The sequence below is a fragment of the Anas acuta genome, chromosome 3 (assembly GCF_963932015.1).
Source record: "Anas acuta chromosome 3, bAnaAcu1.1, whole genome shotgun sequence".
Taxonomy (NCBI): Eukaryota; Metazoa; Chordata; class Aves; order Anseriformes; family Anatidae; genus Anas; species Anas acuta.
The window spans coordinates 18,335,457-18,357,656 of NC_088981.1; the positions used below are offsets into that span (position 1 = coordinate 18,335,457).

Sequence of the window (22,200 nt, forward strand, 5' to 3'; positions counted from 1 at the left end):
TTAGTGATTTGTCTGTTCACCACAGACATGTGCCTCCCACCTAGTTATTCTTAAAAAAACCATCTTGTCTCAAGTTTAGGTTTTAGCTCTTGATATAGACATGACTTACAATGGAGGAGAGATGATGGGAGAAAGGAACTGATCTTCTTTTTATGCAGTCCTCTTGGTGCATTAACATCCACAGCTTAGCTACCTTATTTTTAGGTAGACCTGAGAATCCACCAGATTCAGATTGCTGTAAGAAAGATCTGAGCCTGTTTTAAAGCCCTTGTTCCATTATAGATAGCATTTCTTCTCTGCCCAATGCCTCAGTATTTAGAAAAATACATCATTAACAAAAAATTAATTTTAGTTTCATGACATAAATATGGACCTCAGGAGCAACAAACTTCCCTTTTTTTATACACAAACTGTATTACTGTAAAAAAGCATGTGTGCAGTCTATACACATAGGAAGGGTCACAGCTGTACGTATGTAGGTACCCAGGGCACTGAGAGAATAAAAACAAATTAAATCTAGTCCAACACTTGCAAAAGATTCTCTTGAACTTCAGATGGATGTGAATAGGAGCAAGAAGTTAATAACGTGGCCAGCAGTGATCAGTAGAAAACAAATATTTGGAGGAAATCAGAGATGAGATTTTCTGGAGCACTGCTGCTTCACTGTGTGCTGGCCATGTAATCTGGCCATAAAGCCAGCCTGAGTGATTAGGAGAGGGTGCTTCAGGGCACAGTTGTCCTCAGATAGCTGACTGCCAGCAATTACATGTATACCCTTTGCACCTGGCATAACAGATACAAAGGTGAGACTGGAAAAAAAAAAAAAAAAAAAAGTGATCCAGCTGTAACTGCCTAATCAGAACAGCACCAGGAGTGAGCTGATGTAAACGGGGACTTGAAACTACCTTTACACGTGTAAGGTAAAGGTAGCTTACCTCTGACGTGTCTTATGCTGCTGACAGCATTAAAAATGGGGATTTGGGTCTGTAGAAAGGGAGACCTTAGAGAAACAGAGACTAGGGAAAGCACTGTCACTGTTGGGGGAATGGCAGGAGGAGGTGAAGCAAAATAGCTACTGCCTCAGCATTAACCGCTATGTTTTCTTTTGAATTGGGTTAGAAAGCTTGATTTCATGATATATATATATTTTAAACTCCTTGTGGACTACTTTAAGCAGATCTATATATTCCAAATTTGACTTACCTAATGGGGAAAAAAGTATACATCCTTTCCACTCATTTAAAAACAATTACATTTATGCATATTTTATAACATCAGCACTGCAGAAGACAGCAGGACAGAAGAAGGGGGCTGTGGACCTGGAAGAGAGAAAGCTGAACAGTTACAGCAAAGATTTTTCCTGTATTTGCGAGTCCCAGCATGGGCCAGGCAGGTGCTAATTGCAAAACGTGTCCATCCCCAGTCCCCTGGTGACTGAGGAGAGGTTAATTCCGTGGTACTGGGTGCAGCAGCAGACGGAGGCAGTCCCTGCAGTGCTTTTGGCAGACTTGGCAGCTGTTTTGCCATAGGGAGGACAGGGTTAACAAATTCAGGTTTTGCATTTTTTGACGGTTGCACTACTGACTGGGATCTTGGCATCTTGTCCTGTTATGAGGAAACCTGATAGGCAGTATTTGGGTTGCTCGACCCACGTGTGCCGCGGGTGTTCAGTACGTACCGCTCCATAGCCGTGCCGGGAGGGTGTCTGCCACCCTGCAACAGGTACCAGCTGGCTGATATCTTTCTTTTCCTCCGGCCATTACAAGGCACGATCAGGTTAGCCCTTGCAGAGTTCCTGGAAGCCGTTTTAGCTATAATTGGATTGCACGAGGCTTGGCCTTTCGCCTTCTCGTCCGGCTATCTGAACCAATGCAGAAGGAAAAGCAATGCTGGTGGGGAGGGGACTGGCTGTGGTGACCAGGGGTGACTTCCACGTTGTGGAAAACAGTGCTCCCCCAAACTTGTTTTCCTTTAGAGTGAAAATGAGACGCTGGGATGTTTGTGGTTGGTGGAACAAACATGGGACAGACACCTCGTGTAGCAGCGTGGAGCTGAGCCTCCCACAAGCTGTTTTTAAATGTTTTGAAATAAGAGGCCGAATGTTTTCAATGCCTTCCCAGGCAGAAACAAACGATTCAACACTTCTTAACTGGTGGAAGATCAGTACCAAATTCACGGTGAAATGGTTCGGTATTTATAAATGAAAGAAATTTTCCCAAACATGTAAATAACTGTGTTGCCTCAAAAATGCAGCCTCTCCCAGCCCAACCCCTTGTCAGGGAGCAGTGGGAGCTTCACCTTGGCTGCTTCACCCACCAAAACATCGCTGCTTCCAGCACCCAGATGTTTACCTTGGGAAGAACCAAGCTAACATGAGAGCCCAAGTTTGTTGTACAGCCTGTGGAGAGAAATAGGCAACCAAAACAGCTATTCTCGGGGCCTAAGTTATTTCCTCTTCATTCCCCTCCTAAGGTTTATAAAAAACATTCTGTCTGAGGTCTTAAGAGACATAAATACTCCGTTCAGCCTGTATTTGCAGTTCATCAGAAATATAGGATTATCTCCAGAGGCTTAAACAGTCTGAATGCCATTCGAGCAAAGCTGGTTCTTATTTTGCATGTTGCTGTATCGATTGCTGTGGTGAGAGCGACCCTGTCACATGCTGTTCTGCCTTGTTTTATTATCCTGGCTGCACCAGAGGGAGAAGTTAATTAAACAGATTCCACTGGAGAACATTTGCTTGGAGACTGATTCCCCTTGCCTTGGTCCAAACAAAGAAGTGTAGTCAAAAACATGTAGATTAATCCCTACATTAATGCTCCTTTGAAATGATTTTCCTAAGTTCTAAAGTTTATGTACTTTAAGAGCCTTAGTGCCATGCAACATTTATGTATTTTTGTTTTTCTTACTGGCCTGGTCTTATTATTTAATAAAAGAAGAGCCGCGAGGAGTTGCAAATATGAAGAAACAATATGTAAGTCAACATGTTAGCTCTTGGGCTGCTGCTATTGTACATATATGACAGCTGCTCCACTAAAACCCAGCGATGGATGCGTTCATCGACACCCCAGGGAACACTGCTGTGTGCTCAGTGTCTGCTGGAGGTGCTGAGCATCCTCCTGGTACCGCGTGGAGGGGATCACAGCTGGCTGAAGTGGCTGCTGTAACTCACAAAACGCGCTAGATGCTCTGGAACGGTCTTGCCGGAGCTGCCCGCTGACCGGTGGCGGTGGCAGTGCTGGCATGGCTGATAGGGGCACTAGATTTGTCTCCCCCAACACCAAAAGAGAGGGAATTCTCTCGGAGAGGTGCTGGGTTTGCAGCTAATCTGGACTAGTTTAAACCGTGCTAGGTGTGCTGCAAAAGAGAACTGCCTGGAGGGGTCTTTGGAGCATGTTTGCAGTGCTTTCCTAACAAAGGAGCAGAAAAAAGCCCCTTTTGGTGTCTGTCTGGCCGAGTTCCTGTTGAAGTGATTAAACCTGCTGGAATGTTAATATATTTTTCCATAATGTGTTATCACAGCCAGGGGCTTGGGCAGGCACCTTTTATTGTTATTCAGTCTAAACAAAAAAATATTCCCGCTGATTTTTAGTTAAGCGGAGGTCAGCCAGCGTCTTCCCTATCAAATAGGTTTGGACCTTTCTTCCTGCTGATAACTTTTTCAGAGAGAAATTGGGAACTTCCAGCTGTTATTAAATGTTTGGGTTTCCTCAACGGTAAAAGTAGCAATGTTTCTCAAGCTTGGGTGGGCAACCTGTCTTTAAAATGCAAGCACATTTCTGTACTAGGCTCTTAATAGATCCAAACCCACATGTCTGTTCCATCCAGTATATGAAGGATGTGTGCACATGGGCCAGGCAGGTAAGTTGCAATGAAGCAGCTGGTGAAAGGAAAATTTAGGTCCTGTTATCCTAGAAGGGAAGACGACGTTTTGTCCTTATTACTTTATGTGGTGGTTTCACCAGCTAGTTGATTCAACATCCTACCCAAGTGGTCTGACACTTGGTATTTTTTTTTCTTAACAAATGTTACCATGGCTTTTCTAATCACTGCTGTCCCACAGTCCTTTGATAAGACGTGTTGATGACATTTGATCTCTCTCACAGAAGAGCTCTGTTGATCAAAATCAAAATCAAAAGGGGAAGAAACGAACCAGAGAGGATCAGGATTGTCTGCCAGTACACTGCTGCAGAGAATGGGCTATCAGTGGGAAGAGTCTGTGAAGTAACAACAAAAAATACCTTGAAGCTTTTCCCAAAAGTTTACCAGTGTTCAAAGGAATGAGTCTTTGTCAAAAATCAGAATGTTCATTAAAGACAACCCTTCTGCATTTCATGAATTTTATTATTTTTTATGTGGACATGTACAGGGTTTTTTGTTTGTTTGTTCCTCTGTGTATAAAGGATTCAGATAGAGGTTACACTTTTTGTAATATATGAAGATGCTATTAATCTCAGTGAATAAAATTCCAATAAATTTTACCTACTCTGTTTGTTCACATGCTTATTTTTTTGTACACAAAAGTTATTTTGTGTACCTAACTTTTTTTTTTTTTTTTTTTTTTTCCACTTGCTTTGCTAGGAAAATCAGGAGTAAAATTCCATTACGTATATGAAATTGACAGCTGTCTACAAAAGGAAAACCAGATGGCAGCATGACAGAAGTGCCAGATGTACATTTCTGCATCTTTTATATAGATGGGGATATCCAGAAGTGCTAATTTCTAATATTATTTACAGAAGAGTAGCCTGCTCACTTAGCATTACCAACATTTTAGACTGTTATTTAGAACTATTCTCTGATCCTTGAGTAAGAGCATACTTTATATGCTTGTTGGTACATAAAAAAAATAAATTGAATAAAGGTCATTGACAGACATCCCTACTATGGGCAGTCATGTTCCAAAAGAGAGACAAACACCTGGAGTTATGGACAACCTTCGGTTAAGTGCTTTGTATTGCAGATGAGCATTTACTGGGAGACATTACGGCTTAGCTCATGGGAAGAGTGGGCAAATGTTGCTGGAATGAGGACTGCACAGGGGGAAGAGGATGTTTACATCTTCCATGTATTCTCTAATAGCTATTAATTATCTAGCTCAGTTGGAACCTCAGATCTTTTGTTCTGGAATCAATTTCTTAAGCTGCTGTAGTTTTGTTTTGTTTTATTTTGTTCAGTTTTTGTTGTTGTTGTTGTTTAAAGGGCTCATCTGAAAGAGAAGTACCTAGTGTGTTTCTTTCATGGAGTTTTTCTCTGCACTGAGATCAACGTTTACATTGAAAACTAACAGGGAGTTAAGTGCTTTATAAAATAACATTTAAATTTTTGACTATAAAGACTGAAGTACACGGTTTGAAATATTAACAAAATGAAAAAAAGAAAAGAAATGAAAATCCTGGAATCTTAACTGAGTGCTTCACGTACACAAAAATTCTAATTTTATTTTATAAGAAGTGTTGGTATTTTGGCACCATTATACAATCACAGTCCTAGAGAACCAGCTCCTTTGTTCGTTTCAAGTTCCTACCCTTCATGTCAAGTTTTACAAAGATGGTTTGACTTGGATTTTTAGGGGCAGATCTTAGATACTGTTTTGAGGGTTGGAAGAACTTAACTAGGAATTGATATCACTGCAATAATCTAGCTAGGAGTGCTGGGAAGCTAATTACACATTGCAAGCAGCACACTATAACTGGGCTCCCTTTGTTTTGTGAAATGTCCTGATCTGAAACAAAAAGGCATCTTCTGAGTAATGTTTCATCCAACAATGGCATTATCTGAAAGATGAAGTTTGGAAATAGTTGTGAAAATCAATCATCCTTTCAATGGAACATACGTTACAGAGGGAACAGTAACATATTTGGGGTTAGAGGCTAGACTGAAGAAGGACAGCAGCAGTTCTGAGCTGAAATTGTCTTGTAAACCTTGACATCAGTTTTCTGTTTTTAGCTTAATCAAATGTCCATGAAATATAGAGATCCAAGGACGCACATTTTAAGCAAACTCCTGCAAGGGCTATTTCTCACAGGATAACTTTCTCTCTTGTGCAACAACGTCCTTGGCCCTGCTTCTTGGCTTACATCAACCATTTGCACTGCTTCCTCACATTCAGTGCTTTTTTCATGGCTTCAGTCATCATTCTAAGAAAGGTGTCTAGTTATTTCTTCTGTGCAGGATTCCTGTATAGAAAGAAAACAAAGCCTTGTGTGTTGGACTGTCATACAAAGATGATGCTGTCTGGTTGCTGTGGAACTGAAACCTCAGACACATCTGTAACTGTAGAACAGGCTGACGTTGAACCTTGCTCTGAGAATATCACCTGGCCGTAACTCTGCCTGTTGCACAGAGTCAATGGTGTAACAATAGGAAAAGAAAGAATGAGAGAAGAACAAAACCTTTTTTCCTGTGTCTTTGGGGAGTAAATTTTATCTTTGGATGGATGTGAGGTCATCCAACTTTCAATGGAAAAAAAAAAGGGATCATGAACAGGTGCTGTTGGAAGTACTTTAAGAGATGTGGTCTCAAGCAAGTTTTCAGATTATTTCTACCACTATGTAACACTGACAAACTAAAGTGAAAGCAGGCTATTCTGGTACTTTGGTAATGTCTGTTTCAGTTCCCCCCACACTTCTTCCTCTCAAAGTCCTCAAGTTTTCAACAAGGCTATGTTGGTACAGCAAAAATTCTGAAGTTGGGCAGAAGAGTTAAGAAAAATTTACCCAGCACCTGATCTGATACAAAAAAAGTACAAACAGATCAGGCTTTTCCTTGGAGTGAATTAAAGAGACACGGAGAACATGAATCTGATATAGCTAACTGTGTTGCAAAAAAAAAAAAAAAAAAAAGTAAATATTCACCTCAAGTAGTCTCTGAAAACCCACAGTGTCTGTAGTCATCACTACTGTTGCCCAGCTAAGTGCTCAGGGAAAGCAAACATAGCCAACTTAACATTTTGAAGCATGGGCTCCTAGCACTATTTATGCTGTAAATAAGATCAAGAACTGTGGCTTAGATAGATCACCTGATGTTAACTGAAATACCAATTCATAATTAGTGAGGAAACTTAAGATTGGTGGTTAAGCGCATCTACCACTCATACACAAACCAGCTTAGGCTGTAACATATCCATGAACAATCTGCAGCATGTTATTTGCTGAGTACATGCCGGATGATTTCCCACGTAAGCCAGTAAAATACTTCTAACATTGTTAGCAAATTTAAACATTTCTATATTTTCATAACGCCCTTTGGAGAACAATCCATTTTTTATTGTGGTACACTGCCTACGGCAGCAGAATTATAAATCTCGAGGGGGCTGCCAGACACCGCTCCTACACGCCAGGCAGGGCTTAAGGGCAGATGGCTCCTGAGGTAAGCACGGATTGCCTTAACATGCCCCATGCGTGAATCAGCTTTCCGGGTGCGTGTCAACACAAATTGCAGCAGTTGGGTGGAAAATTTTTGCCTGAGGCTCTTGAGGCGATGTAGGACTGGGGTGGATGTGTGCTCCCCAGCAATGCACCAGTCCTGGGCACTCCATGCTGGGCCTCCACCTTCGCCGTCCGCTCCTTGCCCCATTGGCATGTTCTTTTGCACTGCAACTGCAAGGAGATGAATGTGCTACCCGAGGGGCACACTAGCTATTTTTCCTGGCAGTGGTGTGGCGTGGGTGCCTGTGGCACAGGCAGGGTGCAATCTGTGGGATTTGGAGCCGGAGGGTACCCGAGAGCGGAGCTGGAGGTTGCCAGGCGCGGGCTTACACACCTCTGCGTGGGATGCACAAACCCAGAAGGCGCTTACAGGAATGATTTCAGGCCGCTGCTCGCTCAGCGGGGATTATTCACACCGCTTTCTTCCTCCTCGTGCTCCTCAAACCGAGGCTGGTGCCGCTGAGGCCCTCAGCAGGGCAGGGGAGGAGCCGGGCAGGGGAGGAGCCGCGGCGGGCAGCTCACATGGTACTGCCTCCTCCTCCTCCTCACCCGTGTATTTCCTTGTCACCGCCTCACCCTTGTATTTCCTTCTCACCGCTTCTTCTGTCTCCCGGGCGGCTTCCCCGGCCGCTGCAGCCGGGTGACCTTGCGGGGCTGCGGGAGCGGAGCGGGCCGGGCCGGGCAAGCTGAGCGGGGAGCGGGCGGAGATGGCGGAGGGCGGCGAGGACGAGGAGGAGGAGGAGGAGGAAGAGGAGGCGGCGGCGGGGGAGAAGGGGGAGATGCTGGGCGCCCCGCCTCAGCACAACGGCTTTCTCCCCGGCAAGGAGGGGGAGAACGGCGGCCCCGGGGGATGCACGGCGCCGGGCGGCCGGCTGGAGACGCGGCTGTCGCGGCGGCGGCTGGCGGTGCTGGGCGTCTTCAGCTGCTACTCGCTGGTGAACGCCTTCCAGTGGATCCAGTACAGCATCCTCAGCAACGTCTTCGCCCACTTCTACAGCGTGTCCTTCACGCAGATAGACTGGCTCTCCATGGTCTACATGGTGGCTTACGTGCCCCTCATCCTGCCCGCCACGTGGCTGCTGGATGCCCGTGGGCTGCGCCTCACGGCGCTGCTGGGCGCGGGGCTCAACATGCTGGGCGCCTGGCTCAAGTGTGCCAGCCTGGCACCCGACCGCTACGCCGTCACCATGGCGGCCCAGGCAGTCTGTGCCGTCGCCCAGGTCTTCATCCTTGGGCTGCCCTCACGCGTGGCCTCCGTCTGGTTTGGTCCTTCAGAGGTCTCCACCGCATGCGCCGTGGCCGTGCTGGGCAACCAGGTGAGGGGTGACGGCTTGTAGCTCATGCTGAGGTGGATCAAGGTGGTTGTGGTGTTATAACCAAGTCAGTCTTCCTCGCATGCCCTGGTCCTGCTGGCTTGACAGCCCTGGAGCAGGCACACGTGGAGGTGAGGTGCGGGTCCTCCTCCCCTAGCCTCGTCCTCTGGCCATCCTGGCCGGTGGTCACGGGATGGGGGAATCCCCACCAAGGTCACCGGTGCGGGCTGAGGTCTCGGGAAGGTTTTGTTCAGGTACCAGAGGTCATGTTTTCCGCCTCCTGAGTTCAGTGATTTATGTTTGTGCACTTTGGATTATTATGGTGGTAATATTAGTGGTAATACCTGCAGTTAGGGTTGCTTGTTATCACATACCTGTTTGCACTTTTTCCTAATGCTTTTCCAAAGCAATTAATTTTGTGCCAAAACCTTCCAGTCGACAGGTCAACTGTCCATTTCGGACTGAAGACTTGTAAAATTGTTTTAGCAGTCCAGGTAAAATCTTCCTTACGGGAATCAGGGTAAAGGTTTTGTTGGCAGCTCCATCTCCACGCTTCGTAACAGCTGCAAGTTAGCAGAGGCTCCCCCAGGTAATGGTGAAACTGGGGGACTGAAACTGGTGCTTTCCTCTGATGCTGAGATGTGGGGCTTCAAGTGGCAAAGGAAGGGAGCAGGAAGGAGCAGAGGGGTTGTCCCAAATCACACCTGTTATCTCTTCAGGTGCTGATTGTTTGCGGCCAAAACAAATCACTGGGAATGCAGCTGTTTACTTGTCAAGGGTTGTTACCAGCATCAGGTTTTCAAAAAGTGTTCAGCTTCTCAGTTTGTACACACCAGACTCGTTGCCACTCTAAAAGGCTGGGCTCTTAAAGGCTGGACTAGATGATCTTAGAGTTCTCTTTGAACCTGAATGATTCTTGATCTCTATGATTCTTGATCCTTCTGGCTGTAATTTCTGTACTGCAGTTTTCCATATGTAAAAGGTGGAAAATGGTGTCACTATTGGGACATTGTGGGTGCTATACTGGGTCACACAGAGGCTGGGGGCACCCATATACCTTAGGAAAAAGTGTAATAGCTTACTTATTTCCTACTTGCTAGTTTTGTGTACTAAAAGGTGATGATCATAACAAGAAATGAATTCTTCAGATGAGTGATGGGTACTGGGTAAATCTGATGGTCAGTTAAAAAAAGCGAGAAAAGTCTTGCAGGGTACATGCACAAAGGCTGCTTTGTGCGCTTAAATTCGGAGTCGAATTTACTGCTCTAACAGTCCTTTTTTTTTTTTTAACCTGAAATGGATGCAAGTTTTTTAGTCTAAAAAAATTGTTGCAGCACTTAAAAATGCAACTTAGTTTTGGAGGAGTAGCAGAGACAAATTGGAGAGTGATTTCAGGCTGTTGTTTCTTGATGTTTTCAAATGCTTTATACATGTACCCAAAATGTAAGTCCTTGTTTTCTGTCTTTCTTTAATATAAAATCATTGCTACATTGCAATGGACTCCAAATGCAAACTCAGTGCTACTTTGTTTTGTAATTCTTCTTTCTTTCCCTAGCAATAACTGCAGATTTAGATCTCTTTTTGTATTTATTGATAAGGTTACACCATTTCCCTTGTTCTTCTCTATCAGTTCTCCAGTAAGTCTTTCATGTTGGTCTTTATTTCTGTAGTGGCAGGATTGTGACATAAAATGCAGAATATTGATCAAGAAAAAGAGAAAAGCATTTCCAAAGAAGCAGCTGGAATCTTCTATCTCATCCCTACTCCTTCTGTTACAGGATGACCGACACAAATTTATGTGCATGCATGCTATTTCCTTGTAAAATGTTCTTCTGGAAGGAAAACAAACAAACAAACAGAAAAACCTTTCTTAATGCTTCTTTGTTAAGTGGGCTATATTTTAAGTGTAGCATTGTATCTTAATTTAGAAATGAAAAGGTAAAAAAAAATATAATCCTAAGCTATCAGAAAAATTGTCTGTGAAATATCATTAACAGTAAATGACGAAGTATTATACTAAAGGAGCGCTTTTCCTTTGTAGATTTTATTAATGCTTATGATGATACAAATTCTGAATTTTACCTGGTAAGAATTTTGCTTCTGTTAATTTTTATGCTTGCAGGAAATTTATTGTTGCCTTTCTTTTCTTGCTTTACAGCTTGGCACTGCGATTGGCTTTTTGGTGCCACCTGTTTTGGTTCCAAACACACCGAATGATATTGATCTAATGGCACATAATATAAGCATCATGTTCTATGGAACAGCGATAGTATCCACACTTCTGTTCTTCTTAACAGGAGTTGGTGAGTGTTCTTTCCTTACAGTTTAAGTGCTGTGGCCGTAGGGAGTGTTTAGACCATCATACTTCAAGCATCTAACTTCTCTCAGAGTAGCTGAGGTTTTCTCAGGTTTACTTGTGCTCACTTGTCTCTTAACCCTGGTCACAGCAGATGAATTGTTTACTGTGTCATGCTTCACGTGGAGCAACCTCTCTAAGGATATGCAGGTTGTTTTTTGTAGCTACCTGCCACAAGGACATTGTGATATAGCGCAAATTTTTTGTTATTCTGACAATTCAGATACAAAGGTCTAGACACGTTGCAGATGCAGTCTATCTCTGACCACACGTTGGTAGCAATTGGGTGTGAACAAATAATTGGGGCACCTATTGTGGCTGTGACTTGTTTCTTGCATGATAAAAATATATATAAAAAAATACATATACATAACGTTTTATGGGAGTGATAAAGAAAACAAATCAATCTTGTGAAATTCATTGATGTAAGAACAGTTCACACTTAAAAAAAAAAAAAAAAGAATTACTGTGGTAAGGACAGATCAAAATCTTTTTATTTTTCCCCAGTGTTTGAAGAAAAGCCTAAATATCCTCCTAGTCACTCTCAAGCACTTCTGCAAGCTCTGCCTCCTGAGGATTATTCCTACAAGCAGTCGATTATTAACTTAGTCAAAAATATTCCGTTTGTACTGCTGCTGATCAGCTACGGTAAGTGGTGATGTCTGGCTGTTGTCTGGCAGAGCAGTTGTGATATGTGCCGAAAGCACGCTGAGTTTTAATTGACTTGTTTTGTGTGTGTGCGTGTCAAATGTTCACCTATTCAGCAGCCTGTGCTGGAAAGGCCAGCAGTATTTAAAACAGCAGTTATAGATCTGGAGGAGAGATCTCACCTAGTAGATAAAAGGTGTTTTTTCCTCGCACTTCAGTCTTGAATATCAGAAGATTAACTCTTGGTGGTGGCAGATCTGCACGACTAGATCTGGAATGGCTGACGCTCTTCTTTTGCTATTGCAGGCATTATGACTGGAGCATTTTATTCCGTCTCCACGTTATTAAACCAGATGATAGTAACTTATTATGAGGTAAGTTTTTTTGTTTTGTTTTTTAAAGTTTACATTTGCAGAGGTGATGTTTTTTATTATTTAGGTGCTATGTGCGCTCAGACATTTGGTTTCCTTTATCCCCCCCGTACGGTTTCTTGCATCATACAGCTATGGGAGTCGTAGGAATGTTTGTTTGCACTTACGACTGCCAAGAGGTCTGAACTTGACTCTGAGTGGAAGCAAGTTATTAATGAGCACCGTATAAATATCTGTTGAAAGGGAGAAGAAGTGAACGCTGGGAGAATTGGCTTGACACTGGTGGTGGCAGGAATGGTGGGTTCGATTATTTGTGGTTTGTGGCTGGATTACACTAAAACATACAAGTAAGTGTGGGTAGGCATCTATGGGGCTAGGGGTAGGAGACGGTGCATTAGAAAAATACTGAAAGGGTGGAGGTAAACTGATGATAAAATGCAGCACATCCCTGATCTTACAGCAGCCTTGATAGCGACAAGTTTCTAAGGCTACAGCAAAAGCTTGAGACTCTCCTACTGGTTTTTGGCCAAAAGAAACAAGATAGGGTGTGCTCTAGACAATGCAAAGACATGAAAGGGGTTCCAATCTACTCCTGTCTCTGCAAGGACTGTAATGCTGGCAAGGAAATCGTTGTATGTCCTACATGTATATACAGTGGTCAGGTGGCCCAGGAGGCTCCTTCTCCAGGAAAAGCACAAAGGCTTACCCTGCCTTATTTTATAAAACTGATAGTTGATGGATTCTCAGTTCTTGTACTACTCCTGGGCCTGTTAAGAAGCACATTTGCTTTAATTCAGGGGGTGACCATGCAGCAGAACTCTGTTCTGGGGTAAGAGTTCCAGGGTCCATCACCCACGGTGTGATATGCCCCCCAGGAGCGGGCAGGGCCCTGGAGCACTGCTTGCAATGAAGAAGTTGTCCCTTGGTGACTCAGTACATTACGTGCAAGAGCTCTAGAAACCTAATGGATGTTACTGCTGTAGGTTGGCTTTGTTTCTGCATGTCTTCTGGCTTATAAATAAGAAATAGGTGCTTTAATATTTTGGATGACGTCCCTTATACCAGATTTAAAAAAAATAAAACATTTTAATGAGATTTGTTTGGCTTGCCTCTTAGACTGATTTTTATCACTAATAGTGTTCGATTTGGCTGCTGCTGTTTTGATCTTTTTATAATGGACCGTGCTGCAGAATGGCCAAGAGGTACAGCATAGTGGAGAACTAAAATGGTCTTGAGGTAATGGTTTCTGGTGTGATTGTTCATTCTTTAAGAGTGAGTAATTCTCTAAGCCTTGAGTGAAGCAGCCATATAACTAAGGCAATAAGCAGTTGGGGAAGGGTTATATTCTCACTGAAATGCATGATGTGTTTGAGGCAGAATCACATGAAGCAAATTTAATTACTGTAGAATGTCAGTTGTTAGCAAGAGTAAGAAATTGTTATATTACTTTTCTGTACTTCGGCAATGTGCCAAATGACCTTATGTTAACAGTGTAATTTTGTTGTTGTTGGGTTGCAGGCAAACCACTCTGATTGTTTACATCCTCTCTTTCATTGGGTTGGTGGTATTCACATTCACCCTGAACCTTGGACATCTCATAATAGTGTTTGTGACTGGAGGAGTACTTGGGTGAGTAATTAAAGGGGTCTAGAAGACTTACTGGAGTTCTGTTCAGAACCAGTATTTCCACAGCAGCTTCTAACAGCCGTTCCAGTGTCTGGCCATATTCTGTTGATGGTCTTTTTTATCATCTAGCATGGATGTTACGGCTAATCGAGCTCTGATGTTCATGTATGCCTTTCATGTGAAATTGATTTCAGTTATGGAGTTGTTTGTGAACGGGTCAGAGAAGGTTGTTTTGTGTATATGGAGTGGAATAACGGTTGTTATGGGGAATGGCACAAATATAAACATCTTTTTAAACATTTATAAACATTTTTTTGTCCTGGAAAGAGGGGTATATGGTTAAAATTGTTGGATGAGGCAGGCAAAGCAAGGTCAAATCATATTAGGTCTTGAAAGCAGACAGTTCAGAGTACCAACTAATTCAGAGTACCAGTGGTTTGTCTAATTTTCATAGTCATAGATGAAAGCCAAACCCATCACCCTCTTGTTTTCTTCAACAGGTTCTTCATGACTGGCTATCTCCCTCTTGGGTTTGAATTTGCGGTGGAAATTACGTACCCAGAGTCTGAAGGCACTTCGTCAGGTCTCCTTAATGCTTCAGCACAGGTTATATCACTATTTCTTCAAGTGAAGTAATGTTCAGAAAAGCTGCTCTGCTATAATCTAATAAGTCTTTCTTATATTTGGCAGCTAAAGTCTCCATTATGTTGCTGTAGTTGTCTCACTTGTTTTTGTAAGGTGTCTGAAGATTTGCAAGGTAAACTGATGACTCTTTTCTACATGGTGCTGATGAAGAGACTTTTTCTTTGTAGATATTTGGAATTGTCTTTACACTTGTTCAAGGGAAGCTTACAACAGACTACAGTCCTCGTGCAGGAAACCTCTTTCTTTGTGCTTGGCTGTTCGTGGGCATTATCTTAACAGGTAATTAATCAGAAATGTAAGTGATGCTTTATCTTTAATGCAAAAATGTGTTCGTTTTTTTTTTTTTTTGAGATCTCAGACACCTAAGATTTAAATATTTGACTTCGTGTCTGGATGGAGGACGAATGTTACTAATAAGCGCAGGGTTTTTTGTTTTGTTTTTAAATACTTGCTCTGTACACACCTTTTAAGGATGATGTTGCTAATAACTAGAACAATCCACCACGCATTTCTTGAGTCATGTCCTGAATTTGAGGCAGATGTCTGTCTTCTGAGTAGGATAGCGAACATAAATAAACGCAGAAATGCAGACAGTTTGCAGTTTTTCAAATATAAGAAACTGCAGATTTATTACTAAATTGTAGCAGTGATTTATACATGCCAGTATCTAGAAGTATGCTGGAAGAGCAAAAAAAGATCAGCCTTTGTTTTAAAAGTACTCATGATTTAAAAGCTTTTATTGTCATTTTCTGCATGTGATTTGTGAGGAGCAAGTTCAGATTGTCACCAAGTTCAAACTGCAAAAGTATGAATTCAGATACTTCGAGTATGCGCTGAAAGCAGCTGCTGTGTGCGTGCACTGTACAAACCCTTCTCTTGAAGTGCTTGTCATTACAAAGCTGGAAATTAACTTTCTGTCTTCTCTCGCTTCACCCTGACCCCAGCCTTAATAAAATCAGATTTGCGAAGACACAATGTGAATTCAGGGATTATGAATATGGACGCTAAACCTGTAAGTGATGACTCTTTTACCTTGATGATATTACTGTATTTGCATGATGACTTCTATTGGCATAATAATATTAACATCAAAAGAGTAATTGACAAAAACTTACTGTGTGACTGTTCCCATGCTATTCTGCAGTGACAGAACCACATGGGATCCTGCTCTCAGGCATGTTTCTCTCATAGCTCCCATGAACAATCTAAGAAACTTTCTGCTCTCAGACTTCCCTGAATTTTAAGTAGCTAGTATTCATCCTTTGATTTTGTTTCTTGAGTCTAGTTTTGCAGCAGGCTTGGGTCAGTTCATGTTTACTGTAGGCAGTGGTCTGTGACTGTTCTGTTTTCCCTTATTACCTTGTTAATCAACTAGAGCGTCACACAACTTCATTAATACTACCCACGATAAAACAAAAGCATGGAAACCTCACCCCAGGATTATCATAAACAGTTGAGAGTTGCCTGTGTTAATAAAGGTACAATGTCTGCCTGTGTAAATAAAGGTAAAATAATACACTTCTTCCAAACCGTAGTCGTGACGATTCTCTTGTATTTAAGTGTAATGGAAAAAAAAAACAAAAACCAAAGAAAGTTAATCTCCATGTGATAAATATCTATAGCCAGTAAGCATATATTTTAGTTATTTTAAAACTCAATTTTATTTTTTTGTTTGCTTCTTTTAAAAATTGTAAAGAGAAGGGAAAATATGGATTTCTATAAATGTGTGATTCAGCTAATTAACTACATACACTACTGTTGGTGAACCTAATAATTACCCAAGAGTACTGAGATTGAAAATAGCTTCTGCTCGATAACAGTTTAATTCCTGATTTTATTTTTTCTTCTCCCAGGTACCAGTGGACAGTCCTGTAGAACATGAAAATTGTACTGCTTTAAAAATCCAATCAGATTTATAAATCTGAAAGAAGATGACTTAGAAACACAAAAGTTTGGTTGAAGACTGAACAATATTAAATAGTGTAATCACTTATATGGACTTATATGAGTAGTAAAATGTATTAGGTGATGAATTCATTGGTGATTTTGTAGTGGAAACTGGAAGTGGTCAGTTCATTTCAACCAAGATGCAAACGACCCAACTTTGTATGGAATATTTATTTTAATGGCTTTCAAGTTATGCAGTTTCACCGGTGAAGAACTGTCTGAATGCTCTCCACTCTAGGAAGAAATGTACATCCATGATGCACACTAAAAAGATCTGGAATCCTAAAGTATGCTCATGATCAGAAGTATTTTTGATTTCAAGGGGGAGAGGGAGAAAAGTTGATTTCTTCTTCAGTCCTTTCTAGTTCATTTGGAAAGTCAGAGTACGTATAGCTGCATGACTGAGTGTATTCATATTCTTTTTTATTTTTTTAATTTTTATGTTTTTTAAATGTCTCTGAAGTAAGCCAATAGTCCCTTCTGGGAAACTGTCTATAGCACAAGACTGAAAACAGGAGATAACTACAAATGTGAGTTTTTTGAGTTTCTTTTGCCTGGAAAGTTCTTGATGGATATCAGAAGGCAGGTGAGGGAAAAACAAACAAACCCACAACATGTTTCTTATTTAATACAGTAAAAAGGAGAAAGACCATGGATATCTCTACTGTGAAGTATTTATAGGCAACGGAATGCTACTGCACGGGTTTCTTCCTGAATATTTTGAGTGCTTTCTCAGTTAAAGTGAGAGGAACATGTGTTTACAAAGTGGTGGTGCCTTTACTTTGTAAAGAAGATACCTGCCTCCTCTTGAGTTGAACTAGTGCTGCTAAAGAAATTCCGTTTTGCATGTTAAACTTCTGGAATATGTGTGGAGTATCAGAAAATGTGTTCTGTCTTTTTTTCCCATTTATTTCTCTGTGTTATGAATCATATCATTTATCTCCTGTGAATTTTTTATGCTTATTGTATAACTTTGTGCTCATATGAAATGAGACATGACTTACGGTTAAAAGCTGTAAGGATGACTGAAAGGAAAATAATGTTTTTCTCTGTCTGAGAAATTTGCTGTTTAGGTCATGCATCTTAGATGGAACAGAATTCCTTGCCGTTCACTTTGTGTTATTACACTTACCTGAATTTGGGAAGTGGATTTCACTGCAGTGCTTCTGAAAATATTGCCCTTTCCCCTGTGCTCTGTAAACCCAACTACGGAACTGCTGGCAGTACTGTAATGCCAAGGCTCTGCTGTTACTGAAGAGTCAAACCAGAGCTAGCAGCATTTAGGCTTTGGCAGCCTTTAAGTTGAGGCTGCAGTTTCGGCACCACCAGTGATGGAGCTGCTGAGTTCCCACAGATGTAGTGCGATCGAGAAGGTGGAATCCTGCTTGAAGTTTCCTATGGATTAATACAGTGAGGTATGGGGAACTGTTCAACTCCCAAGACAGACTTTCAACGTGATGAGTATAATTAAATGCTTTTCTTCCCCCCATTATAGATGTAGAGAATCTTTATATTAAAAGGAACCTCTAAATGCATCTTTCTAAGCTTGGCCTCTAAACTTTGTGCTTAATTTGGCATTTTGTATGATAAATGCTTCAGACAGGAGAAGACTGAATGGCAGTGTATACACCAGAAAAAGACAGGTATGTTTGGAACACCTGTCTTTCGAAAAAGGGTCTGTGCCTCTTCGTGGGGTCCAGTGCTAGAGAGAAAATTGGCACGCCTTGCTGCTTCTGGGCAAGCGAGAAGAGTCCTCTGGTGAGGGAGCTGAATAGAGGAAAAGTAGATATTCAAATGGCAGGTGAAATCATAGGAGGGGAGGCAGAGATATTTTCTTTATGTCAGTTCTTTACGTTGAATGACTTGCTCTGATACAGGCTGGCCCAGACAGGGCAATATGCACTTTCACTCTGAGAGAGCAAAGAGAAAGTTTCTGCCTTTTGATATCCGGAGGTGGCTTTTGCCTTTGGAGAAGTGATTACACTATGATATATATAAAACTATTCCACAAGATACAGATTCAGTAACTATGGCCTGTATTTGTCGCCTGTGGTTTCTATGTACTTCTGCTGTTGCAAAACTTTAGCAAGACCTCTCTGCAGGTTTGGGGAAGTGCTTTCAACTGCCCAGCAGAAAGTCTTTAGCAGTCTGCAGAATGCTTTCTGTGTCTGGTACACACTGTTCAAATTCCAGGATTGAGCTCTTTTTTTTTTTTTTTTAATTTATTTTTAAAATTCCTTTCCTCACTAGTTTCCAGTACCTTCCAGTTTCTTTGGTTCTGTTTAGTTGATTATTGAAAAATATTCCAGCCCCGCTGCCTCCTTGTGTTTTTTATCTTCTGCCAAATTACTTGGCTACCCCCTGAAAATGTCCAAACAAGCTTTATGGCATGCTGGAAAGCCTGCTGGGTCCCTGAAAATAAAATATTTCTAATAATGAAGGCTTAATTACATCCTGGATTTAATACTCCTCCAAAAGAACTTGAAAGTTGGAAACTTGTGAGCGTGTATTTATCTGAAAGTTATTTCTGGGCAAGAATTAAGTATGTAAATAAAAGGCTCAGTAGTAAAGTGAAGAACAAATAAACCAATATTTTATGCAATAATCTTGTCATCTGTTTATCAAGAAACTGAGGCTCTACCTCATGGCAGAAGCAGGTTTGTGGTTGTCGGGGCTTTATGTTCTGTGCTTTTAATTTTTATTTTTAAATAATATCCATTAAATCTGATGTCGGACAGGAAATAGGGTTTCTGACTCTATGAGCCTTGGGATTCTGGCTCAACCCTGCCCTAGCTGAAGTGGAAGATTAAAAGAAGTAATCAGTTAATGAATGGAGTTCTGTGTGTGAAGAGGATGGAATTGGAAACCAAGCGAGGAGAAACCTCCCAGTCCCACGCATCAACTTTTGCTTTTTAGTATTCTTATCTTGTGGGTGCTTCAGGGGAACTCCGGAGGATGTAAGAGACTCCATGTAATTTTGAGCAGAAACAAGAGCTCCGCTCCTGAATCACCAGAGGCCCACCAGTGTGCATACCTCTAGCTACAAGGTGCAGAGATCAGCTGTCGGAATCGCTGCAGGAGGAATTCTGCACTTCGCTCGTAAGAGACAAGCGGCAGTGTATTTACTGATGAAAGCAGCGCTTTAGCAGGGCTGAGCTGTGAATGAGACAAGGATTTGACAAAGCTCACATGGTGAAACATGACGTTAACAGGATTTGCGGTGGCAAGGTCTTGATTTTTACTGCACCAAGGACAAGGTCAGACTAAAAGCGTCAGGGAGAGCCTCACGGTGAGGGTCAGAGCGGAGTCTCTGCTGCCATCCAAACTCCAAGAAGTCTGCATGTGGCTGGCTCCTGTCCTGATTCTAGATTCAAGAGTTTATGAATAAAGGATGATGTGCACAATCAATCTTTTGTCACCTAGCTAAGATTACAAAGTTTCAGCCTGCTTAGCAAGTTACTTGCAAAGTTTCACCAAGCTAGCTATTAGTCACTTCCTGAGTGTCACTCACAGGCAAGGAATCTCTTGACCTGGAGGAGTGACCTGGAGGGGTGTCCCTGCTCCAGGGGAAGCTCCTGGCATGCAGGAGGGCTCCATGGGCTCTGGGCTGTCCTTGTGTTATTGGGGTGAGGTGATGACTACTAGTCCTATTTGCACGCCAGCCAGATTTGGTTGGTGCGTGCCTGTTAGTCCTTGGGTCTGTCTCCTCCGAATCCACCTTGGGCCTGGTTTGTCACCATCACAGTTCATCATGGTCACCACTGATGGTTATCGTCTGAGCTGGGTTACATGTGCACGAGTATTTTATTTTGTAGGTGAATGTTTGTCCTTAATGACAGCTCTTCCTGTAGCTAAATGCTCGTGTTTAAGAAGGAAGAATGAGGGAGGTGGGAAGAATACATACAAATAATTTCGGGTTAGCATCACTGAAGAGTGTAGTTACAGCTACCAGCCTATGTTCCCCAATGAAAAATGCCTTTTGAAAGAGCTTTGGGTTATGTTGTGCATCTATGACCAAGTGGAATTGGGTTAAGGTATGAATATTTACTGCTCTCATTTTCTATTCCCTGAACTCATGTCTTTTGCTGTGTGAATGGGAACGTGTGACCTTTCTGGTTGCTGTCTTGCTGTACGTTTATGTGCCACCTTCTGAAGTGTCTAAGACTGCCAATGATTCATAGACCACAAGCTAAGCTGTTGTGTCCCATGTGATTTCCCCCACCACCATGCAGCCTGAAGTCTGTGAAGGGAAGGAGATGAAGTTAATGCGTGAAATGGAATGAAGTAAGCAAAAATATGCCTGAGAGATGCATTTCTTTGTAAGACCCATGTTATTCACTGCTCGTGTCTTTGTTCTCCTCATGAAGATAGCAAAGATTTTTGCTGTATTTTTTTTTCTGTTGTTGTTACTGTCCCGTTCTATGTTTCAAAAGATAATAAATAATGCCTATGAATATCCTCTGAATGCAATATTGTACATATGTGTTTCCGTGGGTGGAATCATTCAGCATATAACCATTATATGTTACTAATAAAGTGTGTAGCATGCAACTCTGTTGGAGCCAGAATTACCATTTTTGACAGCTACTGACACACGTAATGGTCTAAAATTGATCGTTTTCCTTGCAAAAGCTGTCATTTAATTTAGGAAACTTTACATGTGAATTATACTGCGTGCCATTAATAAACATGCATGCATACTTATGCAGACTGCATGTATTTAGGGTACATAAATATCCTAAACATGGCTTCTGGCTTACAGAGAACATTTGTCAGTATATTTTATCCTCAAGTGTTTAGTATCAATTCCCAGGACATGATCTGTGAGCCAAGCAAGTTTGAGGAACCAGCTTCAAAGAAAGTGGAGTCACTGTAAGACAATAACTATATTTTCTTTTATATTTTTTTACCTCTCTTCTCCGCAAAGCTCTGAGTGGTTGTTATATAAGAGCCTCTTCCCAGAGGAGGCTGCGGGTGGTGCAGAGCACGGGATGCACCAGCCTTTAGTGGCAAAGCAACGCTAGCATCCAGTCACATTTGGTTAGGACTATAAGGTCACGCTGCTCTTGCAGTATCTCTGTGAAAGCTGTAGGCTATATCCCCATTTAGCGCTGCATTTTAAACATTTCCCCAGCTGGAGAGGAACAATCAGAGCAAATTATCATTGCCTGAAAGGTTGTTGTTGGGCAGACACTCAGTCTTGGGATAAAACACCAGGAAGGTCATCAGGTAACAGGGAGATGTGAAGTCATCCTGACGATGAATCAAATGAATCAAATGCATTCTTGAGGGAAAATCTTTTTTTTTTTTTTTTTAATTATTTCTATCGTTGGGAGGAGGCCCTATGTATCCCAAACTAACAAGTGTTATCCCTTCCAGAAAGTGATGCAATTTGTGCACAGATAAAATGTGCAGGTGCTGAATGCTCCATTTCCTATGCTGAAAAGGTTTCTTAGAAGCTTGTTGTATTTCCTCCCTGCTGCCTTTGACAATGAGCTAACCTCATCTGACCTTCTTCTGAATCAATATTCACATCTTTGCTTAAACAACATCTTTCAGAAGACAAAACAATAACAGCCCGGCCTTTGTATAAAGTCCTTCAGCAATTATATCTCAGTAAAAAAAAAAAAAAAAAAAAAAGGTAAAATACTGGCAACGTTCAGACATAGCTACTGATTTGTGAGGCTGCCTGTGGAGTATCAGGTATTGTCAATATTCTATGATGCTGATTTTTTGCATCTGCTCTGCTTTCAAAGGTTATGCAGGGAGCTACTAAACCCTGATTCTTGGAGAGCAGCATGTTTTAGGGACATCAGGAGCTAACCCTGGTTCTCAGAGCCCTGTGGAAGTTGCTGGGGAAAAAT

General features: G+C 41.9%; 1 protein-coding gene and 1 long non-coding RNA gene across 2 annotated transcripts; both read left to right on the forward strand.

The window, feature by feature from the left end:
- The first annotated feature begins 1,405 nt into the window (after nucleotides 1-1,405).
- LOC137853522 (uncharacterized) lies at nucleotides 1,406-4,483 on the forward strand. Its single transcript, XR_011094544.1, has 2 exons — nucleotides 1,406-1,776; nucleotides 4,107-4,483. It is a non-coding gene; the product is annotated as an uncharacterized lncRNA (long non-coding RNA).
- Nucleotides 4,484-7,972: 3,489 nt separating this feature from the next.
- On the forward strand, nucleotides 7,973-20,801 carry FLVCR1 (FLVCR choline and heme transporter 1). The gene is made up of 10 exons (XM_068675955.1): nucleotides 7,973-8,746; nucleotides 10,902-11,046; nucleotides 11,607-11,747; nucleotides 12,054-12,121; nucleotides 12,362-12,465; nucleotides 13,637-13,747; nucleotides 14,245-14,350; nucleotides 14,557-14,668; nucleotides 15,334-15,401; nucleotides 16,243-20,801. Exons 1-10 carry the CDS (start codon nucleotides 8,138-8,140, stop codon nucleotides 16,306-16,308), a joined length of 1,530 nt encoding a protein of 509 aa, XP_068532056.1. The 5' UTR covers nucleotides 7,973-8,137; the 3' UTR covers nucleotides 16,309-20,801.
- The last annotated feature ends 1,399 nt before the right edge of the window (nucleotides 20,802-22,200 follow it).

Excerpts from the sequence above, each read along its gene's own strand:
- FLVCR1 (XM_068675955.1), top strand. The coding sequence starts at position 8,138 with ATGGCGGAGGGCGGCGAGGACGAGGAGGAGGAGGAGGAGGAAGAGGAG. Across the intron at positions 14,669-15,333 it reads CGTGGGCATTATCTTAACAG|CCTTAATAAAATCAGATTTG; the intron begins GTAATTAATCAG and ends CCCTGACCCCAG. Across the intron at positions 15,402-16,242 it reads TGAATATGGACGCTAAACCT|GTACCAGTGGACAGTCCTGT; the intron begins GTAAGTGATGAC and ends TTCTTCTCCCAG.